This window comes from Leopardus geoffroyi, chromosome A1 (genome assembly GCF_018350155.1).
Source record: "Leopardus geoffroyi isolate Oge1 chromosome A1, O.geoffroyi_Oge1_pat1.0, whole genome shotgun sequence".
Taxonomy (NCBI): Eukaryota; Metazoa; Chordata; class Mammalia; order Carnivora; family Felidae; genus Leopardus; species Leopardus geoffroyi.
In genome coordinates this window covers 123544833-123569757 of record NC_059326.1, presented here as the reverse complement: position 1 = coordinate 123569757, position 24925 = coordinate 123544833, and the positions used below count along the sequence as shown (strand labels likewise).

Sequence of the window (24925 nt, the reverse complement as noted above, 5' to 3'; positions counted from 1 at the left end):
AAAATTTTCGTGTAGTACTTGCAGTACTACTGAGGTGGATTTTTTAAATTTTATTGGAGTTTGCATAATTTCTGCCTACAATTTGACTTAGAGTGGAAGACCTTCTTATTTTATCTTGCCTACATTTAAATGTTACAATACGTTCAATCTGTTAAATATGAAAATCAACTCTATTGCTATTACAGATGGCATTTACTATCAGTAAAAATAATTTGCCATGTGCTGTGTAGTTCAATAGTTTACATGGATTATCCCAAACTTAATACCCTAATAACCTTGTACATTAACTTCAGTAGTTTCCTTTCTATAGATGAGGCACTTAAGTTCAGTGAGAAGTTTATATAACTTTTCTTAGATTAAATGGATTGTTATTGGCCGAGCAAGTATTAGACCTAGAATTATTTGAACCTCAAACTTAAGTTCTAAAAAGACAAAGACAAATTCATAGCTTTTAATGAATATTGTCACGTTTTCCTCTGGAAAAACTAGACTAATTTCTTTGTAACCCCATCAACATTGACCAACTTAAATCTAATATATTCTGCTACTGTATGCCATCATGATTTGAGTAAGACTGGAGAGTAAATTTTAAATACAACTTTAAAAATGTATGCAGTTCCCTCCAAGAGGACAAGGTGGTAGAAGTCATCTGTAAATGGATTGTGGTAATGGCTGCATAACTCTTTAAATATATTAGAAATCATTAAGTTGTACACTTAACCATTCAGTATATTAAAGTCACGATGTGCTAAAGCAGATCATAAGGTATACAGCCTTACCTTCATTTAGTGAAACACATTCACACTCCAGGGGATTAACTTTGTCCAATCTGTCTTCTCTCAACAGGCCCCTGTAAAAATAGCTGTCATTTTCAAGCAGCTTAGAGTTCTCATTGATTCCGTTTTAAGAAAAAAGCTTGAAAATCCTAAGATGTCCCTTGAAAGTAAGTATTTGATTATAATGTAAGTAGAAAACCATACACTGTTAAATATTGCAATACATTAGAGCACACTGAAGTCTTCAAGTCCATGTGATTAAAAGCTGTTTTAGTAAAATTTATTTTATGGTGAATTCTATCAGACTCATAGACAGTGCTTCATTATTCACAACCTAATTATCCTCTTAAGATTGTTAGTTTACTCTTTCCTCTTTTAAGCTTCACTTCTAAACTGCTGGCCATTTCACAGAAAAAAGGATAGTAAAACTGAGCATTGTAAACTTGGATTATAAGGGACTTTCTGTGAGGTTTCCAGCATGTTTTTCTCCACCATTCTCACAAATGCTGAGCTAGTGTATATTTAAAAAGTACAACATCCTTCCATCAGCAATCTGCAATAGACATGGAAAGTTAGATCACATTTTGATATGTTAAGAGATGTGGGCTCTTTTCTTAGGGATCTTAAAAATACTGTTTCTTTCTAGACCTGTCATTGTTTACCTTGCAGCAAGTTATCTTTTCTTTTTTTTAATGTCATAGTAGCCCCCAAGAATTTGAATGTCAGGCCATGGTCCCAGTTATCAGAATTTCCCATTGCAACCACTGAAACTCAGGGCATTCCTTCACTGAAGTGTCTAATATAAATAATGTCAGTATTACAGCCCTGATAATTACACCTATGTAAAAAGAGTAGTAAGAAGTTGTTAGGAAGTCACGGTATCAGAGCAACTGGTTAAAAGTAGAAGTATCTGTTAACAAAACCTCCTTAGCAAATAATGTGGCCTCTGTTGCTCTGTTTGTCAAATTAATTGGTGTTTGATACCTTTGTTGTGTAGAGAGATCTGTCACCTACCTATTGACACCTCTTCAAGAGCACTTTGCTGTTAAAGGTAATTGCTTCATGTTTAGTCCAAAGGAAACAAACTATTTCCTTCCTCCTTGCCCATGCTGTGGAGATCCCTACATCTTGTGAGGAACATGGAACAACCAGTAAACCCTGCAGTACATCTCAGCCAGCGCTCCTTCTCTCTCTCAAAATAAATAAACTTTTCAAAAAAACAACAACCATAAGATCTAAGTTTTTGAGAGAGAAGGAGAGTGAGGGAGAAAGACTCCCAGGCAGGCTCTGCATTAGGGCAAAGCCCAATGCAGGGCTCAAATCCACAAACTGAGATCATGACATGAGTTGAAATCAAGACTCAGACACTTAACTGACTGAGTCACCCAGGCGCCCCTTTAAGGAATTTTTAAAGAAACAATTCCTAATAAAGGACAAATAGTTATATCACATCATCTCTTTGGGCCTTAAGCCTATTTTTTGTCAAAGTAAGGTGTGGAATAGTGGTAACAATAATTAATAATATTTGTAGTGCAACATATTCTGTTATGTGGGCATCTCTTGTTTGAATCTTGTTGGAATTAGTATTGCATTCTAACTTAAAAGAATCTTTTAATCAAGTGTGCCTGTTGGTCGCATGTGTATACATTGAGAATTTAGCCAGTGATAAATTTGTTCATGGTTTTTGTTTGTTTGTTTTACTCAGATGACAAGATACTACAGATCATTACAGAATTGATAAAAACAGAGAATAAGAACTGAAACTGAAAGTCATGGTCAACTGCTTTAAAAATTAAGATGAAGATACAGTCATGAAATTATGTGAAAATCGACCATCCCATTAAGTATTTCAGTACTTAAAATGTTGGTACTAGCCATAACTTAAAGGTGGTGGAAAAAAAGCACATACTTTAAACATGTGTAATTTTCTAGTTCCTTTTTAATGATGATTATTTGCAATGTATTTGCCACTACATTTACAATAAATTCTTTGGTATCATCCATGCTTTATACATCCTTATGTGCCTGCCTGTATAGATTCTGTAACTTAGTGTTGTGATTCTCTACGTATACACTCTATCCTCCAGCAGTCCTTCTCATCAGGAGAGTTTAGACCTTCTTGACCCAGAAGAGAAAATGAGCTTCAAAACCAGTTGTAATGTAATTAAATTTCTATGAAAAGGAACAGCTTCAGAAGTCAGTTATTTAATATTTGATAATCAAAGTTAAAACCTAAATAAGTATACAGTATTAATAGATGCTATCTATCCATTAAGCATAAAGATGCAGTGCTAGAGAACAGGCAGGAATGGTTAATGCTACTGTTAACTTTGGGATGGATAGCTTATACCATTTACCTTTTCATATCAATGACCTTGAATCCTTGTTTGCACTCATAATTGGTAAAGTCAATAAATGTGAGATAGTACTTGGATATTTTTTAGTGGCTTCAGTTGTTTCACTGAGAATCTTTTGAAACTTCATTTTGATTATGTAGAGGAATTTTCCCTTCATTTCTTATCAAGATTGTGGAAGAACTTCAACTATAGTCCTTTGTAGACCAAATGGCAGGAATTCTATCTGAAGGACAAAAGATTAGAATAGGAATCTAGTCCAAATGCTGGACTCTCATAATAGGTACTCAATATTTGTTGATGAGTGAATAAAAGAAGCTGTAACTTTCACTTTATGTGCAGGTGGAAGTAAAAATAAAATTAGAGATTGCTACTAAGTACTAACTTTCTGCCTGCAGTGTGATAAGGGAATTGAGAGCAAGTCAAATATGATTGCAGTTTGGAATCACTAGCTAGTGCCATTAATAGAACTGGAGACGTCAGAATAAAGAGTTAGTTTGTATGCTGGAGGAGGATCAGTTTGTGACCTATGGAGACTGGAGTCCTACAATAGAACTAATGTTTCCCATCACCTGAGTGTGCAAGCTAGTGCCCAAATGTTTTTTATATATTAACTCATTTAATCCTCACAACAACCATCACAATAGGTAGTTCATTATACCCTTTTTACAAATGAGGAGACTGAGGCACAGGTAAGTGAACTAACTAGCTCCAGATCACACTGATAGTAACTGGGCCAAGAACCATTTAAATTTCCGAAATGTAACCATTATTCCTTTGAAAATGTCAAACAGTAGCATCAGGATTAGGGCCAAAGGGCCCTCACCCATCACTTGGACCCAGGTGACCATCATCTTTCACCTACATCACTGTGGTAATCTCCAAACTAGGCTCTCCCCTTCTTACTCTTCTATAATCCATTCTCCTCCATAACTTTAAGAATAATCTTTCAATTTTTTTTTTTTTTAATTTTAACTCCAGTATAGTTAACATACAGGGTTATTTTAGTTTCAGGTGTACAGTATAGTGATTCAACAGCTCTATGTATTAGTGCTCATTGTGACAAGTGCACTCCTTAATCCCCATCACCTATTTAACCCATTCCCTGACCCACCTGCCTTCTGGTAACCATCAGTTTGTTCTCTATAGTTAAGAATGTGTATTGTGGTTTGTGTCTTTTTCTCTTCTTTTTTTGTTCCTTAAATTTGACATGAGTGAAATCGCATGCTGTTCGTCTTTCTCTGACTTCGTTCACTTAGCATAATACCCCCTAGTTCCATCCATGTTGTCACAAATGACAAGATTTCATTCTTTTATGGCTAATACTCTGTTGTGTGTGTGTGTGTGTGTGTATACATACACAGGACCTACAAATTTCTAAATGATCTGTACCTTACAATTCTCCAACCTCCTTTTCTCCTGTCCCATTTCTCACAGTGCTCCAGCCACACCAGGCTCCTTTTGAATCCAACTGGCCTTTTCAACATTTGCACATGCTCTTCTCTGCTGTAAAGTACTGCTTCTGCTCTTTACCAAACAGAACTTATCCTGCATCATTGCTGTCTCCACAGACCACCCTACTGACTTCCTCACTGACCACTCTTCCTGAAGTACATCTCCCCTTCCAATTGTTCTTACAACACAATACTTTCCTCAGCATGTAACATCTGCTTTTTTATTTCTCCCACTAGACTATATGCTGCACCATGACGGTGTCACTCATGAATGTATACTGAGTACAATGCCTGGCACATACAGGCATTTAGTAAATGTCTGCCAAATGAATCATTGAAAATGAGGGAAGTGAGAACAAGGAGTCAAATATGACCGCAGCTTCTTATGGAAGTCAAGAAAGATAATTAAGGGTGGCAAGGAAGGACATGGTCACAGGTCCCACAACCACCCACACATTCAAAGACTGACTAGGATGTATGGGACTCAGAGGCTATAGTTGATTCTAGAGAATGGATACACAACAGGTTTAGCAAGGAAAAAAGACATCACATAGACTCTGGCAGAATCTACACAGGCTTCCCGTACATGTTGTGCAGTCTTTCTACCCACAGAAGCCCAGTTGAGACTCAGAGTCAAAAAGTATTTTTCTGGAGGTTGCTCATGTAGGCCCAAAAATCAAAACTGTAACTATCAAAATTCCAGACTCCCAGAAGAAAAGCAGGCATTCAGTGCCCCAAGCAGGCAAAACAGTGTTATCTGAAAAACATGCAACTTTTCAAAAGCCAAGCTCCCAGGCTCCAGCCAGGAGCCAACTCTGCAGGCAGGCTCTCCTAAAGATAGCAACCTGGGGGCTGCAATGTTAACCCTCCATACACACAAAGCCTAATTTTTAGGGAATGAATACAAACTCAAAGGCTGGGGCACCAAATCAGTACTCTTTACAGATATGATGAAGAAACAAGGCTAACAGGTTGAGGAATGAGATATTTTAGGATGGGAAGATCCTCACTGATTTGCAGACAAAACAACCAACAGAGAGACTAAGAATAATATTAGTATGAGGGGTGCTTGGCTCACTCAGTGGGTAGAACATGCAACTCTTGAATTCAAGCCTCATGGGCATGGAGACTATTTAAAATATGTATATATGTGTGTGTGTGTGTGTGTGTGTGTGTGTGTAATATTAGCATCAGAGAGAACCCAACAAAGAACTAAACAAGATTATCAGGAACAAGTTGGGAAGGCTTTTTGGCTTTCCTCAGCAATGAATGCTTAGGATCTTGAGGAGATGAACAGATAAAGTCGATAGTGGGCATTTTTTGCTTTCAGGTGACCATGAGATCTTAGAATGAAACAGACTGTCTCATTGAATCACTGTCCAAAAATGCTTACATAAAAGCAAACGGCAAAAAGAGAGGCCATGGACAAGGAAAACGGAGAGGCTGAGGAATTAGAAGTCAGAATCTAATCCTAATTCATTGTGAATAAGTGAAATGAAAGGAGGGTGATTAAGAAAGAGAATGTCAGAATTTATCTATGTATGTATGTTTATTTTGAGAAAGTGCATGCATTCATGAGCAGGCGGGAGGTGGGGGCAGAGAAAGAGGGAGAGAATATCAAACAGGCTTTGCACTGTCAGTGCAGAGTCCAACACAGGGCTCAATCTCACAATATGATCATGACTTGAGCCAAAGTCAGGAGTAGGATGCTTAACTGAATGAGCCACCCAAGTGTCCCAACAATTTCAGGATTTAAAATTTGAGATGTAATTGTTGCAATAAGTAAACCTAATGCTGGTAGACAACAAAATAGACATGGGAATCACAGAAGATAGGTTCAGAAACAGGATGATCAATATGTTGTTTTATCAGTGTGGACGCAGGAAAAGGATGGAGAAGACTAGGCCAGTGCTATTGTGCTATGGTTGGTGGGAAAGCAGCAAAGTGCCGGACCTTAAATACAGGGCCCTAGAGATACACGGTGGCAGAAAGGAGGCAGAAGGGAGGGAGGGGATCGTATGAGAAAATGGCATTCTCTTCAGGTAAGAAGTTGTTGAATCCTGGTAGTGGTATAGGAATATTTCAACCTCTTCTCAAGGTACATCAATTCTTACATTCACAAGTAGAACAGTCTTAATTAGAGAAGATTAGCTGGAAGGAAAGGAAACATTAAAGGAAAGCAGATTTCTATTAAAAACTTTTTTCCAGGGGCGCCTGGGTGGCTCAGTCGGTTGAACTTCCAACTTCAGCCCAGGTCACAATCTCACGGTTTGTGAGGCTGAACCCCACATGGGACTCTGTGCTGGCAGCTCAGAGCCTGGAGCCTGCTTTGGATTCTGTGTCTCCTCCTCTCTCTGTCCCTCCCCTGCTCATGCTCTGTCTCTGTCTCTCAATAGTAAATAAATGTTTAAAAAAAATGTTTTAAGCATTTTTTTCCATTAAAAATTTTTTAGGGGCTCCTGAGTGGCTCAGTTAAGGGTACAAGTTTGGCTCGGGTCATGATCTCGCAGTTTGTGCTTTGAGCCCACTGGACTCACTGCTATGAGCACAGAGCATGCTTCAGATCCTCTGTCCCCCTCTCTCTGCCCCTCCCCTGTTTGAGCTCTCTCATAAATAAAACATTGAAAAAAATTGCGGGGGGGCACCTGGGTGGCTCAGTCGGTTGACGGTCCGACTTCAGCTCAGGTCATGATCTTAAGTGATCTTATTTTTTAAGGGCTCCTGGGTGGCTCAGTTGAGCATACAAGTTTCGCTTGGGTCATGATCTTGAGGTTCATGAGTTTAAGCCCCACATCCGGCTGGCTGCGGTCAGTGCAGAGCCTGCTTAAGATCTTCTGTCCTCCTCTCTCTCTGCCTCTTCCCGGCTTGTGCTCTTTCTTTTTTTATTTTTTTTAATTTTTTTTTTCAACATTTATTTATTTTTGGGACAGAGAGAGACAGAGCATGAATGGGGGAGGGGCAGAGAGAGAGGGAGACACAGATTCGGAAACAGGCTCCAGGCTCTGAGCCATCAGCCCAGAGCCCGACGCGGGGCTCGAACTCACGGACCGCGAGATCGTGACCTGGCTGAAGTCGGACACTTAACCGACTGCGCCACCCAGGCGCCCCAGCCGGCTTGTGCTCTTTCTCAAAAATAAATAAATCTTCAAAAAAATTTTTTCAACTGAACATTATGTGATAAGCACTGAACTAAGAGCTTTATTATATTTTTATTTAGTCCTGACCACAATCCTAAGGGGAGACGGATAATTTATTTCCAATTTATAGATGGAGAAATTGAGGCTAAGAAGCTAAATTTTCTGAGGTCACTCAGCTAGTGAGGAAAAATGAAAAGACCATCCAAAAATAATCTGAGCAGTATATAGGCATAAGGATAGATGTATAGATCTATGGAACAGTGTTGAGAATTCAGAAATAAACCCACCCATCTATAGTAAGCTGCTTTTTAATAAGCGTGCCAAGACCATCAATAGATAGAGGGCAGTCTTTTCAAGAAATGATGCTGGGACAAATGGTTATCCATATGCAAAAGAATTAATTTGGACCCTGATCTTATACCACATTCAAAAAATTAAGTGCATCATAAGGCTAAAAGTAAAAACACTGGTTCTTCAAAGGACACCATCAAGGAAGTAAAAAGTCAACCCATGTAATGCAACAAATTATTTGAAAATCCTAATAAAGGACTTGTGTTTAGAATATATAAAGAAATGTTATAACTCAATGGTAAAAGAGAACCCAATTAAAAAATGAGCAAACTAGGAATAGAAGGAAATTACCTCAACATCATAAAGGACATAGATGAAAATCCCACAGCTAACATCATACCGATGTTGGTGAAAAACAAAGCTTTTACTCTAAGATCAAGAGTGAGCAAGGATACCCACTCTAACCACTTTTATTCAGCATAGTACTGGAAGTACTAGCTAGAACAACTATGCAAAAAAGAGAAATAAAAGGCATTCAAATAAGAAAGGAAGAAGTAAAATTATCTCTATGTGCAGGTGACATATCATATGTAGAAACCCGTTACCTCTCTCCCTCCCTCCTTCCCTCCCTCCCTCCCTCCCTCTCTCTCTCCCTCTCTCTCTCTCTCTCTCCCTCTCTCTCTCTCTCTCTCTCTCTCTCTCTCTCTCTCACACACACACACACACACACACACACACACACAATTAGAACTAATATTCAGGAAATTTGTAGGATTAAAAATTTAACATCTAAAAATCAGTTGCATTTTTACATACTTAACAAAGAACAGTCAAAAAAAATTTAAGAAAACAATCCCATTTGCAATGGCATAGAAAATAATGAATTATTTAGGAAGAAGTTTAGCCAAGGAGGCAAAAGACTTGTGTACTAAAACACTGCTGAAATAAATTAAAGATGGCACAAATAAAAGGAAAATAAATGGATTGGAAGACTGAGTATTGTTCAAATGTCTATACTACCCAAAGCAATCTACAGATTTAATGCAATCCCTATAAAAGTCCCAATGGTATTTTTTACAGAAATAGAAAAAACAATTCTAGGAGTTCCTGGGTGTCTCAGTTGGTTGAGTGTCTGACTCTTGATTTCTGCTCAGGTTGTGGGATCAAGTCCATGTCAGGCTTGTGCTGAGGGTGAGGCCTGCTTAAGATTCTCTCTCTCTCTCTCTCTCTCTCTCTCTCTCTCAGGTCATGATCTCATGGTTTGTGGGTTTGAGCCCCACATCAGGCACTTATAGTGCAGAGCCTGCCTAGGATTCTTTCTCTCCCTCACTCTAACCCTACCTGACTTGCGCTCTTGCTCACTCTCTCTCAAAATAAAAAATTAAAAAAATTATCTGCCTTCCTCTGCCCTTCTACCCTCCTTGCACGCTCTCTCTCTAAAATAAAAAAATAATAGGGGCGCCAGTCCGACTTCGGCTTAGGTAACAATCTCGCAGTTTATGAGTTGGGCTCTGTGCTGACAGCTGAGAGCCTAGAGCCTGCTTCCAATTCTGTGTCGTCTTCTCTCTCTGCGCGCCCCCCCATTCATGCTCTCTTTCAAAAATAAATAAAAGCTAAAAAAAAAATTTTTTAATAAAATAAAAATTAATTTTAAAAATAAAAATAAAATTAAAAATTAAAAAAACAATTCTAAAATTTATAATGGAACAACAAATGACCCCAAAAGCCACAACAATCTTGAGGAAAAAGAACAAAGCTCAAGGTCTCACACTTCCTGATTTCTAAACATTACAAAGCTACAGTAATCACAACAGCATGGTATTGGGATACCCAAGACAGACATATAAATCAACAGAACAGAATAGAGGGCACAGAAATAAATCCACACCTACATGGTCAAATGATATTCAAGAAGTGTGCCAAAACCAAACAATGGGGAAAGGATAGTCTCTTCAACAGAAGCTACTGGGAAAATTGGATATCCATATGCAAAAGAATGAAACTGCACCCCATCTTACATCATACATAATAACAATCAATTCAAAATGGATTTGGGGCGCCTGGGTGGCTCAGTCGGTTCAGCGTCCGACTTCAGCTCAGGTCATGATCTCACGGTCTGTGAGTTCGAACCCTGCATCGGGCTCTGTGCTGAATCTCAGAGCCCGGAGCCTGCTTCGGATTCTGCGTCTCCCTCTCTCTCTGCCCCTCCCCTGCTCATGCTCTGTCTCTCTCTGTCTCAAAAATAAATAAAACATTAAAAAAAATTTTTTTAAATGGATTAAACACTTAAAGCAAGATCTAAAACTGTAAAGCTCCTACAAGAAATGTAAAGGGGAAGCTTCATAACACTGGTAATGGAAATGGTTTATTGGATAGGCCACTAAAAGCACAGGCAAGAAAAGCAGGTAACATCAAAGTAGAAAGTTTCTGCATGGCAAGGGAAACAATCAAAAGAGATAAAAGGCAACCTATGGTACAGGAGAAAATATTTGCAAGCCATGTATCTGAAAAGGGGTTAATATCCAAAATAAGTACTCCTACAACTCAACAACAACAAAAAAAAAAAAACCCAAAAAAACCAACAACAAATAACCCTAAATTATCTGATTTTAAAAATGAGCAAAGGACTATGAATAGACATTTCTCCAAAGAAGATGTAAAATGACAAGTATATGAAAAGATGACCGACACTGCTAACCATAAGGGAAATCTAAATCAAAACCATAATGAGGTATCACTTCACACTTGTTAGGATGGCTATTTAGAAAATAATCACTGTTAGCAAGGATGTTGGAAGTGCAAACTTTGCACACTGATGGTAGGAAGGTAAAATGGTGCAGTTGCTATGGAAAACAGTATGGAGGTTCCTTAAAAAATTAAAAATAGAAATACCATATGATCTACCATCATTCCCACTTCTGGATATTTATCCAGAAGAACTGGAATCACGATCTTAAAGACATATTTATACTTTCATGTTTACTGCAGCATTATTCACAACAGCCAAGTAGAAACAACCTAAATATTCAATGACAGATGAATGGATAAAGAAAAGGTGGTAAATGCATATCATGGAATATTTTTCAACTTTTAAGAAGAAGGGAATTCTGCAATATGTGACAACATGAATAAACATAGAGGACATTATGTTAAGTGAAATAAGCCAGTCACAGGACAAATACTGCATGATTCCACATACATGAGGTATCTAAAGTAGTCAAACTCACAGAAACAAAATAGAGTGGTGGTTGTCAGGAGCCGGGAAGGAGGAGAAATGTGGAGCTGCTATTCAATGGTATAAAGTTTCAACCACATAACATAAAAAAATTCTAGAGATATGCTATACAACACTAATACCATATGTGTGTACTTAAAATTTATTAAGAGGGTAGATCTCACATGTGTTTTTCACCACAATAAAAAAAACAAAGGATATGAATAGGTTTTTTCCCCACAGAAGATACACAAGTGGCTAAAATTCATGGAAAGATGTTTAAGAGTGTTAATAATTAGAGAAATGCAAATGAAAACCCTAACGAGGTACTTCCTCACCACTACTAATATAACTAAAAAGGCAGACAATATCAAGTGTTGGTAAGAATTTGGAGAAAATGGACCCCTCATACATTGCTGGAGGAATATATAATTGTGCAACCACTTTGGCAAACAGTTCCTCAAAAAGTTAATCAAAGAGTCAATACATGGCTCAGCAGCAATTCCATTTCTAGCTATATACCCCAAAGAAATAAAAACCTACGTCCACAGAAAAAGCTGTACATCACCCAAAGAGCCAAAGCAATCTTGAGAAAGAAGCACAAAGCAGGAGATACCAAGCTGCCAGATTTCAAATTATACTACAAAGCTATAACAGTCAAAACAGTATGGTACTGGCAAGAAAAAAGACACACAGAGATCAATGAAATAGGACAGAGAGCCCACAAGTAAACCCATGTTTAGGAGGTCAAGATGCACTTGGGGCTTCACTGGTTGAGCATCCAACTTCAGCTCAGGTCATGATCTCACAGTTAATGAGTTCGAGTCCCGCGTCGGGCTCTGTGCTGACAGTTCAGAGCCTGGAGCCTGCTTCCGATTCTATGTCTCCTTCACTCTCTGCCCCTCCCTCCCTCCCTCCCTTCATGTCTTTCTCTCTCTCAAAAATAAACCAACATTTAAAAAAAATGAGAAGGTCAATTAATCTATGAGAAAGGAGACAAGAATATACTATGGGGAAAAGACAGTCTTCTCAGGAAATGGTTTTTTTTTTTTTTTTTTAATTTTTTTTTTTTCAACGTTTATTTATTTTTTTTGGGACAGAGAGAGACAGAGCATGAACGGGGGAGGGGCAGAGAGAGAGGGAGACACAGATTCGGAAACAGGCTCCAGGCTCTGAGCCATCAGCCCAGAGCCCGACGCGGGGCTCGAACTCACGGACCGCGAGATCGTGACCTGGCTGAAGTCGGACGCTTAACCGACTGCGCCACCCAGGCGCCCCAGGAAATGGTTTTGGGAAAACTAAATAGCTACATGCCCAAGAATGAAAATGGACCACTATCTTACTATCTTATTGAAAACAAATTCAAAATGGATTAAAGACTTGAATGTAAGATCTGAAACCATAAAACTGCTAGGAAAAAACACAGGAAATAAACTTTCTGCCATTGGTCTTAGCAATAATTTTTTGACCAGTCTCCTGAGGAAAGGGAAACAAAAGCTAAAATAAAGAAATGAGATTATATCAAATGAAAAATCTTTTGGACAGTGAAAGAAACCAGTAACACAACAAAAAGGCAACCTACTGAATGGGAAAAGATATTTTCCAATCATACATCTGATAAGGGGTTAATATCCAAACTATCCAACCAACCATTATAAAATGGGCAGCAGGGGCACCTGGGTGGCTCAGTCAGTTGAGCATCCAACTTCAGCTCCAGTCATGATCTTGCAGTTTGTGAGTTCAAACCCTGTGTTGGGCTCTGGACTGACAGCTCAGAGCCTGGAGCCTGCTTGAGATTCTGTGTCTCCCTCTCTTTCTGCCTCTCCCCAACCTGTGCTCTCTCTCTCAAAAATAAATCAACATTAAAAAAAATATATAAAGAAATGAATGTTACAGGAATGTATTCTCCTGAAAACAGGAGAATTATGTTATAGTCTAGAATGCAATTCTAAAATACAATCTAGAATGCACAATGTCTGGAACAAATCAGGTGTTTCCTAAGCAGTTCACACATATATGCCTCTAAGCTGAAACAGAAATAGCAGATATGGTAATAATACAGAAATGTGGGCCATAATGCTGAGGAACACTTAGCATCTGTCAGTCTCTCCAAAGTACTAGGAAACACTGCTCCTGAAGGATACAACTTTAACATCCAGACTTGCCACATGGGAAGAAAATAAATTCAGCCACTCCATCCATTCATTTCAAACCCACATAGCTAAACACACTTAGAGAGTGAAGTCTGCCTCTCAACAGGGCACCTAACTTCCAACAGGGCAACCGAACTTGCTACTTGCTGAAAGCTTTTGTTAATTGCAGACCCTTGGTGGCTTTTCTCATAAATTCTAAGAAATATGTGACAAGGCAGCCCTCAACAGCTGCTCTGTTTTGATCTGCACCCTGTGATTTGACATTCAAGTAGCTGCATTACATATCATGTCCTTCAGCCTTCCCCTTTGTTGTTCTTCAATAGGACCAGCTTTGCTTTCCATTTAGGACAAAGGGTTATTTTACCACAGTCTAAAGATACTAATTGCTGCCCTCTTTGTTGTCTGTGTGGTAGGGAAAAAAAAGACATGATAGATCTTCCCGATTTAACAGAGGAGCCTGAGGTTATTTTAACATAGGATGCCCCACTGGACATTAAAAAGACCTTTCTGCAACCCGCAGCCTCATCATTTAAAATAATAAAAGTAACAATAATAAGCACAGAGAGGTACTAGTTTTATCTTTCATGTGGTTGGGAAAAATTCACTGTGTACAGTGAGCCTACTTCAAATTCACGTCTTTGCCAATCACCTTGAGATAACTACTTCAGGAGAATTTAACTGTCCTTATCTAAACACTTGTAGGATTCCCTCCCCACCAGAAAACACTGCTCCCCAAACAAGCACATATCAATGAAGCAATATTTTGAGAAATCTCACTTAGGGAATGGATTTGCGCAACATTAAAAGAAAAAGACATTTTCACTTGCGAACACAAGCAGCACTTGAGCATTGCTTTCCAAAAGGCATCCCTCACCATCTAACTGAAAATACTCCCCATTCACTCTCCAGGGCAGCACACTCAAATTGCTGCACAGACTTACTACGTGAGAGAGAGAGAGAGAGAGATAAAGAGAGAGAGAGAAAGAGCTGGGGACAGGTAGAGAGGGAGGGAGAGAGAGAATCCGAAGCAGACTCTGTGCTGTCAGTGCAGAGCCCAACACAGGGCTCCTATGACCTGAGCCCAAATCGAGGGTCAGACGCTTAACCGACTGAGCCACCCAGGAACCCCTGATATTGTTTACATTTTGTTCACTGTTTTACTTTCAGTCTCTCCCCTCCCCATTCTGTGCAAGCAGAGGCCTTGTGTATCCTATCCACTGCTGCAAACCTAGAGCAGTGCCCAGTACTTAGTAGGCACTTGTTAAGTAATGGCTGTGAAACGGCAGAGAGAGACAACTACAGTACTTAGGTACAGTGATATTCTAGTAACAGATCTTTTTTTAAAGATCCTTTATTGGTTTGTCTTGCATCTACTAATTAATTTAAAATGCATGTTCACACCAAGAATGGAAGGTGGAAAGAAAGCTGAACATTTAAACAACCTATCAGTCACTGCAAACGTACAAACCCACCTGTTTTTTTCCCCTCACTCTTCAGATCAGCTTCCTTTATGAGACCATCTCTTCACTCTGAGCAAGGCTGCCAGATAACCAAATTTGCCCTCTCCCAACAATTTAAACTTGTTTATTCAGCACCAGTGCTCTCTGTGAGAAACTAAGTCAACTGTCACTTTCTCATGTCATCACCTCCTAAGAGGTGGCTGGTTCACAGAAATCAGATACAGTCTGTGGTCATCACACTCCAAATGGCTTCACACTTCTCTTAGCCTTGAAGCCTTGCTTCTTTTTCCCTAGCTCAACTTGTGCCTCCTGGCACATGCTTGGGGTAGGGAACTCTGCCTGCCTTGCTAAACTACACCACAGAGCCTCCAAGTTTATCACAAAAAGGTCCAACCAGCTCTGACCCGCTGGGCTCCTCCATCTTTTGTGGACTCTATTCCCTCAGCTTTACTCTTCTTCCTAAGCAGTGGCCCAAGCGTGGACTCAAAGCCTTTTCTTGGTTCTCACTTAGCATTTAACGAACATAGAAGAGCATAAGGATGAATGTCCAGGCTAGAATCACAGACTCGGGTTTAAATCCTAGTTTTCTGCTTACTAGCTGTGTATCTTCAAGCAAGCACCTGATCCTCTCTAAAAATTCTCTCATTTGTAGAATTGGTAAAATAACTGTACCTCTTTTGTACGGTTGAAGTGATGGTTAAATGCTACAATAAATAAAAGTGCAACATAACAAGGCCTAAGAAGTCACTGAATGCTGGCAATAACAAGGTCCTATGTGATCTGGCCCCATGACCTCTCCCACTTCATCTGCTGCTCTCCTTTTCACTCCTACTCCAGCTACACTGGTGTCCTTGCTGTTCCTCCACATGGCAGACCTGCTCATGCCTTGGGGCCCCGGCATCACTATTTTCTCTGGCTAGGATGCTACCCCCTCAGATGTCCACATGGTCAACTCCCCCATTTCCTAGAGTTCTCTGCCCAAATTTTTCCAGTGAACTTTATCTAACTAATGTATTAAATAACGCAATCTACCTGTGGCACTCCCCATGTGCCAGTCCCTGTATTGCTTGTCTCTCCGGGCACTTCCATCCCTGTAAACTCCATGAAGACCGGGATATTTGTCTGTTCCGTTCACTGATATATAATCCAACTTCCAAAAGAACAGTTTCACTTATGAAGTTACAAAACTTTGCTCCCGGAGTACACAGGGCCTGTTCTACTCTATCCGCTCATTCTATGTCCACATATAATAGTGATCACCATTTTTCAGGACTAACCTGGGTTCCCTGTTTTCTAACTTCCAGACCACATGCATATGAAAAATGCTATTTTTGAAACAGATTACACATAAATATAGTTCAAAATTCAAAAGATCATGACAGTGTATAGCAGGAAGACCCACTCTCTCTTATTTCTGTCTCCCAGGATTTCTTCCCAAAGGCAATCAATGTTACCAGTTTCTTGTGTATCTTTCCAGAGAGATTCTATGCATATATAAAGATATATGTAGATATTCTTTTTTTTTACACAAGTGACAATATATTTGACATACTGCTCTGTACCTTGCTTTATTTAACACTGTATTTTGAAAATCCTTCTACATCAGTCCATAACCATCTACCTCATTCTTTTTTTTTTTTTTTTTTTTAAGTAGGCTCTACAACAAGGAGCCCAACTTGGGGCTTGAACTTACCATCCTGAGATCAAGACCCGGGCTGAGATCAAGAGTTGGATGCTTAACCAACTGAGTCACCCTGGTGCCCCCTGCCTCATTCTTTTTAACAGCTGCATAATATTTTGTGTTTTAGATGTCCCTTATTGAACACAATCAACGTTTTGCTTTTAACAAGGATATTGTGATAAACACCTTTTTATAAAGTAATTTTGCACTGATGCAGAATAATTATCAAGGAGTGGAAATGCAGAGTTAAAGATTATGTACATTTTAAATCTTTATAGATCTTGCCAAATTGTCTTCCAAAATGGCTGTACCAATTTACACTCTCACCAAAAACATGAGGTCTATTTCCCTAAATCCTCTTACCAAACGTTTGAACTTTTATCAATCAGATTATGTACAATATAGTATCTCATGATGGATTTAGCTTGCATTTTTCTTGTTATGAGTGAATCATGGAGGACTGTTCCCTCCTGACACCCTGGATCTACATGGGCAATTCTACCATCTAAAGGGAAAGGACCAAAGAGAGCATCAGGCTATAACAGTCTGAAGAAAAGCTTTCAAGGCCCACTGAAGCAAGTCACTTAGTCTCCCGTATTTCAAAAGAGCTGGGGCCTGAAGTGGCCCCAAACGGAATGCTACTTTGCTTACTACTCTTTTACTTCTTCTCCATGTCCAATTCTTATCATATATGTAGGTATATCAGCAAAAGTATGGCAGTTATTATTTTCCTCAGCCACACTGGATACCAGAAATTCACTTCTCTGACTTCAAGTATCCTAAACACTTTCCAATTTGGGCACTTAACTACATTAATAGAAAACAGTCTTTAGTAAATTTAATTTTTAGTGACCAGTATAAATTTTAGTGACTTAAAATCAAAAGTGAGCTCAAGGATCTTGAGGTGCTAACAAAATAGTTCACATATCTGGTACCAACCCCAACCCACCTACTCTGTTTGCTAAACAAGGTATTGTTAGTAAATGCATTCCTCCTACCTCAATCACTGTCCAAGCCCTGGGGCAGGATGAAGGTGGGGGTTTTTCATTGAAGATGAAGTGCCAAACTGGAAAAAAACAAAACAAGGTAACTTTAGTTCTATTATATTAATACTCTCTTGCGGGTTCCAAAAACCACACCTGAAAATAAGCAGGGTCAAATCATGGTTAATCAACCTTCATTATAAAAGCCTGGGCTTAATTAGGTCCTACATCTTTTTTGTTTGTTTAATGTTTGTTTATTCATCTTGAGATAGAGGTGAGAGAGAATCTCGAGCAGGCTCCACATTGTCAGCACGGAGCCCAATGTGGGGCTTGAACCCATGAGCTGTGAGATCATGACTTAAGCCAAAATCTAGAGTAGGACACTTAACTGAGTCACCCATGTGCCCCTAGGTTCTACGTCTTTAAAGTATTTTAGATCTACCTAGTGCCTTTAAGGTGCATTGCACCCAGGTCTCAAATTAGAAAAGAGAAATTAATTTTAAAGACTCCTCATAAGAAAAATAAAAAGCCCTTAACTTGGACCATATTGTTCATACCACAAATACTGCATCTAAATGGCCTCCAGTCTTTTTCCCTACAATCCATTTTCCACACATCAGCCAGAATAATCTTTTAAAACAAAGGACAGATTTTCTCTCTTTGGATTAAGACCTCTTCAGTGGCTTCAGGTAAAGTCTTTAGCATTTAATGTACCTTCAAGACACTGCATGACCTTGCTGTTGACACAGTATCATGGTGATTATGGAACAGGGAGCCAGGCTGAGTTTGAATCCTTGTTCTACCCTTTACTATCTGTGGGACCTTGGCCGAATTAATTTTCCTCTTACTCCTCAATTTTCTTATCTATAAAATGAGGACAATAATAGAATCTATCTCATAGAGTTGTCGTGAAGATTAAATACTATAATAATATTCATATGGATCATAACACAGTACCAGACATACAAGTTTTGGGTCAGTATTAACGATGATCTCACTTTTTCTCTCCCTTACAACCCTCTGTTCCAGCCATTCCTTATCAGGTAGACCCTAGAATGTTACAAGAGCCATAATTTCAGAACTTCCAACATCCCATTCCTTTTTGTGGGGAATTGTCACCCAAATCCCTCTTCTCTTCAAGCCCCCCACCTTCTGTCTTAGCTTAACCATCACTTGCATGGGAAGCCTTTCCAGACCAGGTCAATTAGCTCTACCATGGGCTCCATGATACCCAGATGGGGCTGCCAGATGTTATAAGGCCCAGTTAAATTTGAATCTCAGATAAACAATAATCTTTTAGTTTAAGTATGACCCACAAAATATCGGGATATCAGATAAATAACAATCTGTCAGTATAAACGTGTCCCATGCAATATTTGAAACAGACTCATGCTAAAACTTATCTGACACTTCATTTTAACTGGGTGTCCTGTATTTTATTTGTCAAGCCTACACCCAGGAGATCCTCTATCACAGTAATTTTTGAAATGTGACAAGTGCTTCTTTCTTTCTCCCACTAGAGTGCCAGCTCTGTGCCGGAAGGACCCCGGAAACTTTTTTCTTAAGTAATATCTACACCCAACTTGAGGCTCAACTTGAGATTAAGAATTGCATGCTCCACCAACTGAGCCAGCCAGGCACCCCAGGACTCATGAAGCCCTCATAGCTGTCTTAGACCTGGCATCGCAGGCAGTCCACAAATACCAAGGAATATATCACCCATCAGTACAAAGCTTAGGTACTGCCTGTTGGGAGTTAACTACAGACACTAGCCTCACATCCACAGGTGGATAAAATGACCCTTCTGCTGTTTCACAATATCTCCAGGGTGATATTGACTTCCCAATGAAGGCTTTAAGGTGACCCCCCCCCTACTTCATGTTCAAAAAGGACTTTGAGTTTTCACTTATTTCACTTGACTCTCAAGCCAAGTATTAACAACCACATTTAACAAATGAGGAAACAGAGGCTCAGAGAATGTAAACAGCTAGCCCAGGATGACCAATAAATGGGAGCAACAATATTGACCCTAGAAGTTGACTTTGTGCTCCTTCCACTGTACCAAATGGCCATCTGGGCTAATGAGAAGGCTCAGAATTCCTAGGTCCTTCCTCCTCATCCAGGAAGCTTCTGAAGGAAAAAGTCTGACATCTGAGCCCTCTCCACAGATTTAACTGCTCCTCCCTTAATGGTCCCCCAGCAAAAGCTTGAGAGAAGACAAGTCCTAGCACCTGTATCTTGAAAGACCGGTGATTCTTACCTCATCTCTCAAGTTACAAATGACACTGTTTAGGTCTATAACTAAAGACCTTGCTTAGAGTTACAGGGAAATAGGAGTAAAACTTACCAGAACCCCAAATCTGTCTCTTTTCTCTTTCCTGCATCTCTACGAGTCAACACCCCCACATGCAACTAAATTTCTAGGGACAGGGATTTAAATTTGATTATACTCATTTCTCTGCTTTCTTCTGACATGAGGTGGGAATGGCTCAACCTGCTCTTGCCTTACCTAGCAACCTCACTTCTTAGAGTTCTTCTGGAAAGTTCATCAAACTGAGGGTTGTGGGTTTTCTGCCACTGAGAAATGCCTACAAGGCTGACTAGATGCTACTTGTGCCCCTTTTCCTCAGGATACGAGCCCCTTAGGAAGGTTCTCTCAGGCAGAAGACTCCAACTTCTACCAGGACAGGAAGCTAGGAACCAAACCAGCAGTGCCCTGAGGAAACTGCCGCATCCAGTCCAGTCTTTCCTGCCTGGGCACTCCGCTTCTGGTTCCAGCTTTATTTTTTTGAGCTTCTGAAGGAGCAAAAACGGAGAGCAGGGAATAATCAAGGAGGATTGAGCTGCCCCGGGGAGCGGGTTAGAAGCTAATGACATAAAACAGAAAAGGCCGTGAGCAATTCGATCAAGCTAGCAATGCAACCCTCCAACCATGTTATGTTCGTAACAGCTCCAGTTTACTTGGTTTGGGGTGGCAAGGGCGGAGCAAATGTTATAAGACTGCAAATCGACAATCGGGGGTTCGCAGGACACTTTTTTCTGGTTGATTTCAGCACTATTGCCTGCCTGGCTGGCTGGAGTAGCCAGATACGTAGCGCAGAGGAATTTGCGGAGGCTCTGCTCCCCGAGAGCGGCGCAAAGAGGGATACCCGGGTCCTAGGGTCCCGCCTAAAAAAAAAAAAAAATTACAAACGCAGTCGAATTAGAATTACTGCTTGTATGGGTTACTAAGAAAACTCCTGTGCTGACAGGATTCTAGTTGGAGCCTTCGTTTGGAGTTCGGAAGCTAACTTTTGCAAAATTACCAACCTGGATTAGAGGCTGCGTAGAAAGCGCTAGCACGTACGAGATTATCCCGACCAGGACTCGGCGACAGCCGCGGAATCTTTTTCCCGGAGCAATTGAGCCCCTGGGCGGTACTCGGCGCCCTCTCGGCCAGGCCACGCCCCGCCCCCACCCTTGGAGGCGCGCACTGCTCCAGCTGCTAACCTGGGTTACCTGGGTAACGCAGGACGCGCGCGGAGCTAGCAACTCCCCGCGGGTGCGCTCGTACTCGAGTAACTCCTCCTCTCCCTTGCGGGCTGCGCAAGCCGGACGCTGCCAGCCGCTCGCTCAGAAGCGGTTCTTTAGCCGGGAAAACTCGGCCTCGTGCCGCTCAGTAATCAGCCAGTGAGAAGCCAGGGGTGTGGTAGAGAGCAGAAGCCCGCCGAGTACTTAGGGCCTCGCCGCCGATTTCGCCAGCCTATTTCGCACTTTCTTGAGGGCCTTCGGTTCCCCGCAGGTGGGGAATCACCGAGCGGCCACCAGACTGCATAATGGTGACCCCCTGCCCCACGAGTCTCGTGAGCCCCGCCACCCGGGCTAGGAGGCGGGACGACCAGAACCTCCGCGCCCCGGTGAAGAAGAACAGGCGCCCACGTCTCCGGAGGAAGCAGCCGCTGCAGCCACTGGGCCCCTGCCCACTCCCCGGAGACTCCGGTGTTTGCGACGTGTTCGAGTCCCCCAGCTCCGGATCTGATGGTGCAGACAGTCCAGCAGCTTCCGCGGCGCTAGGCTGCAGCCCCCTACCTGCTCCTGCCCAGCAGTTGGAGCAGCTAGATCTACAGACCTTCCGTGACTACGGTCAGAGCTGCTACGTCTTCCGCAAGGCGAGGGAGAGCCATTTCCACCCGCGGGAGTCGCTGGCGCGGCAGCCACAAGTGAGGCGCTGGTAGAGCGAGCTCCCCACCGCCTCTCCTCTTGCTCTTTCTTCTGCTGTTTGCTCTCCGCATCGCCCCCGCCCGCGCTTACGAAGGTTCTCAGTCCAAGCGGGAAGGGGCTTTGGAGGACCTGGCCACCGTCCTCATTTTACAAATGGAGAAGAGTGGGGCCTAGATGGCTTAAGTGACTTGTCCGAAGTTTCCATACTGGTTAGCGGGGACACGGTAGAATGCAGACGAGTCAAGAAAGTTTCTAGTCTCGAGTAAGGACTCCTCCCGACCCCGGGCAAGCTATTTAACAATTCTGAGCTTGTTTCTTAATCTGAATAGTAGGGGCCCCTTCCTCTCACTGAATTGATCTGAGGATTACACAAGGTAATGTGTATACACACGCGGCCCGAGGGCCAGGTACGAATGTAAGCATTCCGGCCCCTTGCCCGTCCATTGCTCTCTGCGCAGCAGCGCTGCCCCGTTTTTCCCCAGTTACCAGCGCATTTACGTTTCTCCTTTGTGCCTTCCTCCAGGGAAGCTCCCTAGGTTTTTTTTTGGCTGGTCCCTGACGCAGACCTTCTTTGCGCTAGGCTCAGCCGGTCCTCCCCCCACCTCCCTCCCGGCAGGTAACGGCGGAATCCCGCTGTAAGCTGCTTAGCTGGCTGATCCCCGTGCATCGCCAATTCCGTCTCTCCTTCGAATCGCTGTGCCTGGCGGTGAACACTCTGGACCGCTTTCTTACCACCACCCCTGTGGCTGCAGACTGCTTCCAGCTGCTGGGGGTCACGTCCCTGCTCATCGCTTGCAAACAGGTACTTGCACACGGGGTCTTAGGGGACTGCCAAACTCTTGGCCACTCTCTGGTCACCACCCGGCTTTCCAAGTGCACACGACTTAGTGCTGGGCTTTCTGAATTAATTTTGTTATACATTTCCAAACGTATGCACCCCACAGCTTTAACTTGACAGTTTTCCCCCACCCCCAACCAACAGTCCTTTCACCCGGCCCCCAAAGAAATAGGCTGAAATCAATCCCAAGAGTAAGTCCCAACAGCTCTTGGTAGCCTTGTTATTCTAGGCCCCCCGGGGGGAAAAGTCTTTAAAACTTCTCAAATTTTTTTTTAGCTGGACTACTGTCCAGTTAGAGAAACTACGCTGGAACTATACCCCAGGTGATTAAAGGGGAAGTAACGCAGAGGCGACGGCCCAGCTATCTCGCTGGAAGGGATGGGAGACAGAGGGAGTGCTGGTTTTCTCCGGGATTTCATACGGGGGTGGGCGTCCGGCCCTGGATGCTGCTTTGCGGGGTCTGAACGCCCCTGTATTAACAGGTGGAGGTGCACCCGCCACGCGTGAAGCAGCTCCTGGCCCTGTGCTGCGGTGCCTTCTCCCGGCAGCAACTCTGCAACCTCGAGTGCATCGTGCTGCACAAACTGCACTTCAGCCTCGGCGCACCAACCATCAGCTTCTTCTTGGAGCATTTCACTCACGCCCGCGTGGAGGCCCGGCAGGCTGAAGTCTCCGAAGCCCTGGAGGCACAAGCCTTGGCCCGCGGCGTGGCGGAACTGAGCCTGGCCGACTATGCCTTCACCAGCTATACTCCCTCCCTGCTGGCCATCTGTTGTCTGGCGCTGGCCGACCGTATGCTCCAGCTCCCTCGCCCGGTGGACTTGCGCCTAGGCGGGCACCCTGAGGCCGCACTGCAGGACTGCCTGAGCAAGCTGCAGCTACTGGTGGCCATAAACGAAACCTCCCTGACTCACATGCTGCCCTTCCAGATATGCGAGAAGTGCAGCCTGTCCCTGAAATTGAAATGAAAGAGACCTTTGGTTTCCGTTTTTATCCTAGCCCAGCTGCTGGACCTCTCCCATTGCTTTGAAGGAGTACAGTTTTGGCCCACAGAGGGGTTCAGGGCTCCTACTTGATCACGAGGTCATCCTGCAGGTTGCAAATAGTGTAGCATCTCCTTGTTTATTTATTTTCCTAAGAGCACATGAGAGACCCGAGTTTTTCCCCAATAAAAAGACTATCTGTGTTGGTTTGTCTGAATGCTAGGATTGCCCGTGTTATCTCAAGGGAAGGAAGGTGAAAGCAGTTGGGGAATAGAGGCTGTCCTTAATGATGGAAGGGTCCTGCCTCCCTTCAGTCCACTCTGTAGTTAGCATACCTATGTGGGAACACCAGGTCTGAGGGTCCCTTATAGGCCTGTATCCTGTGACCCTCTTATGAGGCTGAGGACTGCTCATTCCCAGAGGTCCAAGGGGAAGGTGGGATGTGAACTTGAATAGAAACCACAGCAGGCCATGCTGTCTGGAGGGGCTGGGGTGCAGAAGATGCCCAGCTGGCAAGCTTTGGTGACTATACATGCCCATGAACTAGGGTAAAGCAAGAGCTACCCTGGCAACTAACAGATGTTGGGAATGAAGGCATTGCAGGCAGTTGTGACCACTATAAATACGGCCCATTTACCCTGCAATCACTTGGTTCAACAGTTCACGTATGTCTTACACCTGCTGCATGTGAGCCCAGGATAACAATGACATAGTAATCATGGCTATCATTCAGTGCTTAAATGGACCAGGCACTGTGTTCAGCATTCATTATTTTAATCCTCCAATACTATGAGGCTGAGTTGATTATCCCATTTTCCATAGAACACTGGCCCACAGGGTGGGTAAAGAATAGTAGAGGAACCAGGATGTGAAGGCAGTTGATTGGACTCCAGAGTCCCACCCTCAGCCACACTGCTCAACATCCCCCACTTAGAGGTTTGTGGAAATGCTCAAAATAAAACCCCTTCTTCCTGAGGTAGGAGTGAGACAAGTTATCTACTCAGTGTCTTCCATTCAATAGAAACTATATAGGGGCCCCTGGGTGGCTCAGTTGGCTAAGCCCCTGACTCTTGATTTTCATCTCCGGTCATGATCTCAGGGTGGTGGGATCAAGCCCCGAGTTGGGCTCTGGGCTGGGCATGTAGCCTGCTTACGGTTCTCTCCTGCTCTACCTCTCTGTCTCTCTAAAAACAAAGAAAGAAACTACAGGGACCATAGCTGGAGAGCCAGTACAGTCCCTGCCTCCAGTCCTGTTACAAGCATCATTTTACAAGTAGGGAAACTGAGTCAGAAACGAGACTGAGGCTTGCTGGAGTTAACTCCACAAATGTCTTACCATCTTCATTCTCACTGAATCTGTTGGAGGCCCAGAATCTCAGTTCTGTCAACTCCAGCAAATGT

The 24925-nt window shown here is 42.4% G+C and overlaps 2 protein-coding genes and 1 long non-coding RNA gene across 4 annotated transcripts in view; 2 read left to right on the top strand and 1 right to left on the bottom strand.

The window, feature by feature from the left end:
* Positions 1 to 2777, top strand: part of DHX29 (DExH-box helicase 29) — a 46636-nt gene extending 43859 nt beyond the window's left edge. For both annotated transcript variants that reach the window (XM_045493335.1, XM_045493324.1), the window contains exons 26-27: positions 847 to 943; positions 2482 to 2777. In XM_045493335.1, coding sequence (XP_045349291.1) covers positions 847 to 943; positions 2482 to 2537 — 153 coding nt within the window. In that variant the 3' untranslated portion in view covers positions 2538 to 2777. The remainder of the gene's footprint in view (positions 1 to 846; positions 944 to 2481) is intronic.
* On the bottom strand, positions 780 to 20967 carry LOC123605810. Its single transcript, XR_006715900.1, has 3 exons — positions 20813 to 20967; positions 17519 to 17586; positions 780 to 850 (listed from the first exon to the last, which is right to left on the bottom strand). It is a non-coding gene; the product is annotated as an uncharacterized LOC123605810 (long non-coding RNA).
* A 58-nt stretch (positions 20968 to 21025) lies between these two features.
* Positions 21026 to 23727, top strand: CCNO (cyclin O). Its single transcript, XM_045493362.1, has 3 exons — positions 21026 to 21702; positions 22320 to 22505; positions 23024 to 23727. The coding sequence occupies exons 1-3, from the start codon at positions 21319 to 21321 to the stop codon at positions 23507 to 23509; spliced, it is 1056 nt and encodes a 351-aa protein (XP_045349318.1). The 5' UTR covers positions 21026 to 21318; the 3' UTR covers positions 23510 to 23727.
* Positions 23728 to 24925: the final 1198 nt, after the last annotated feature.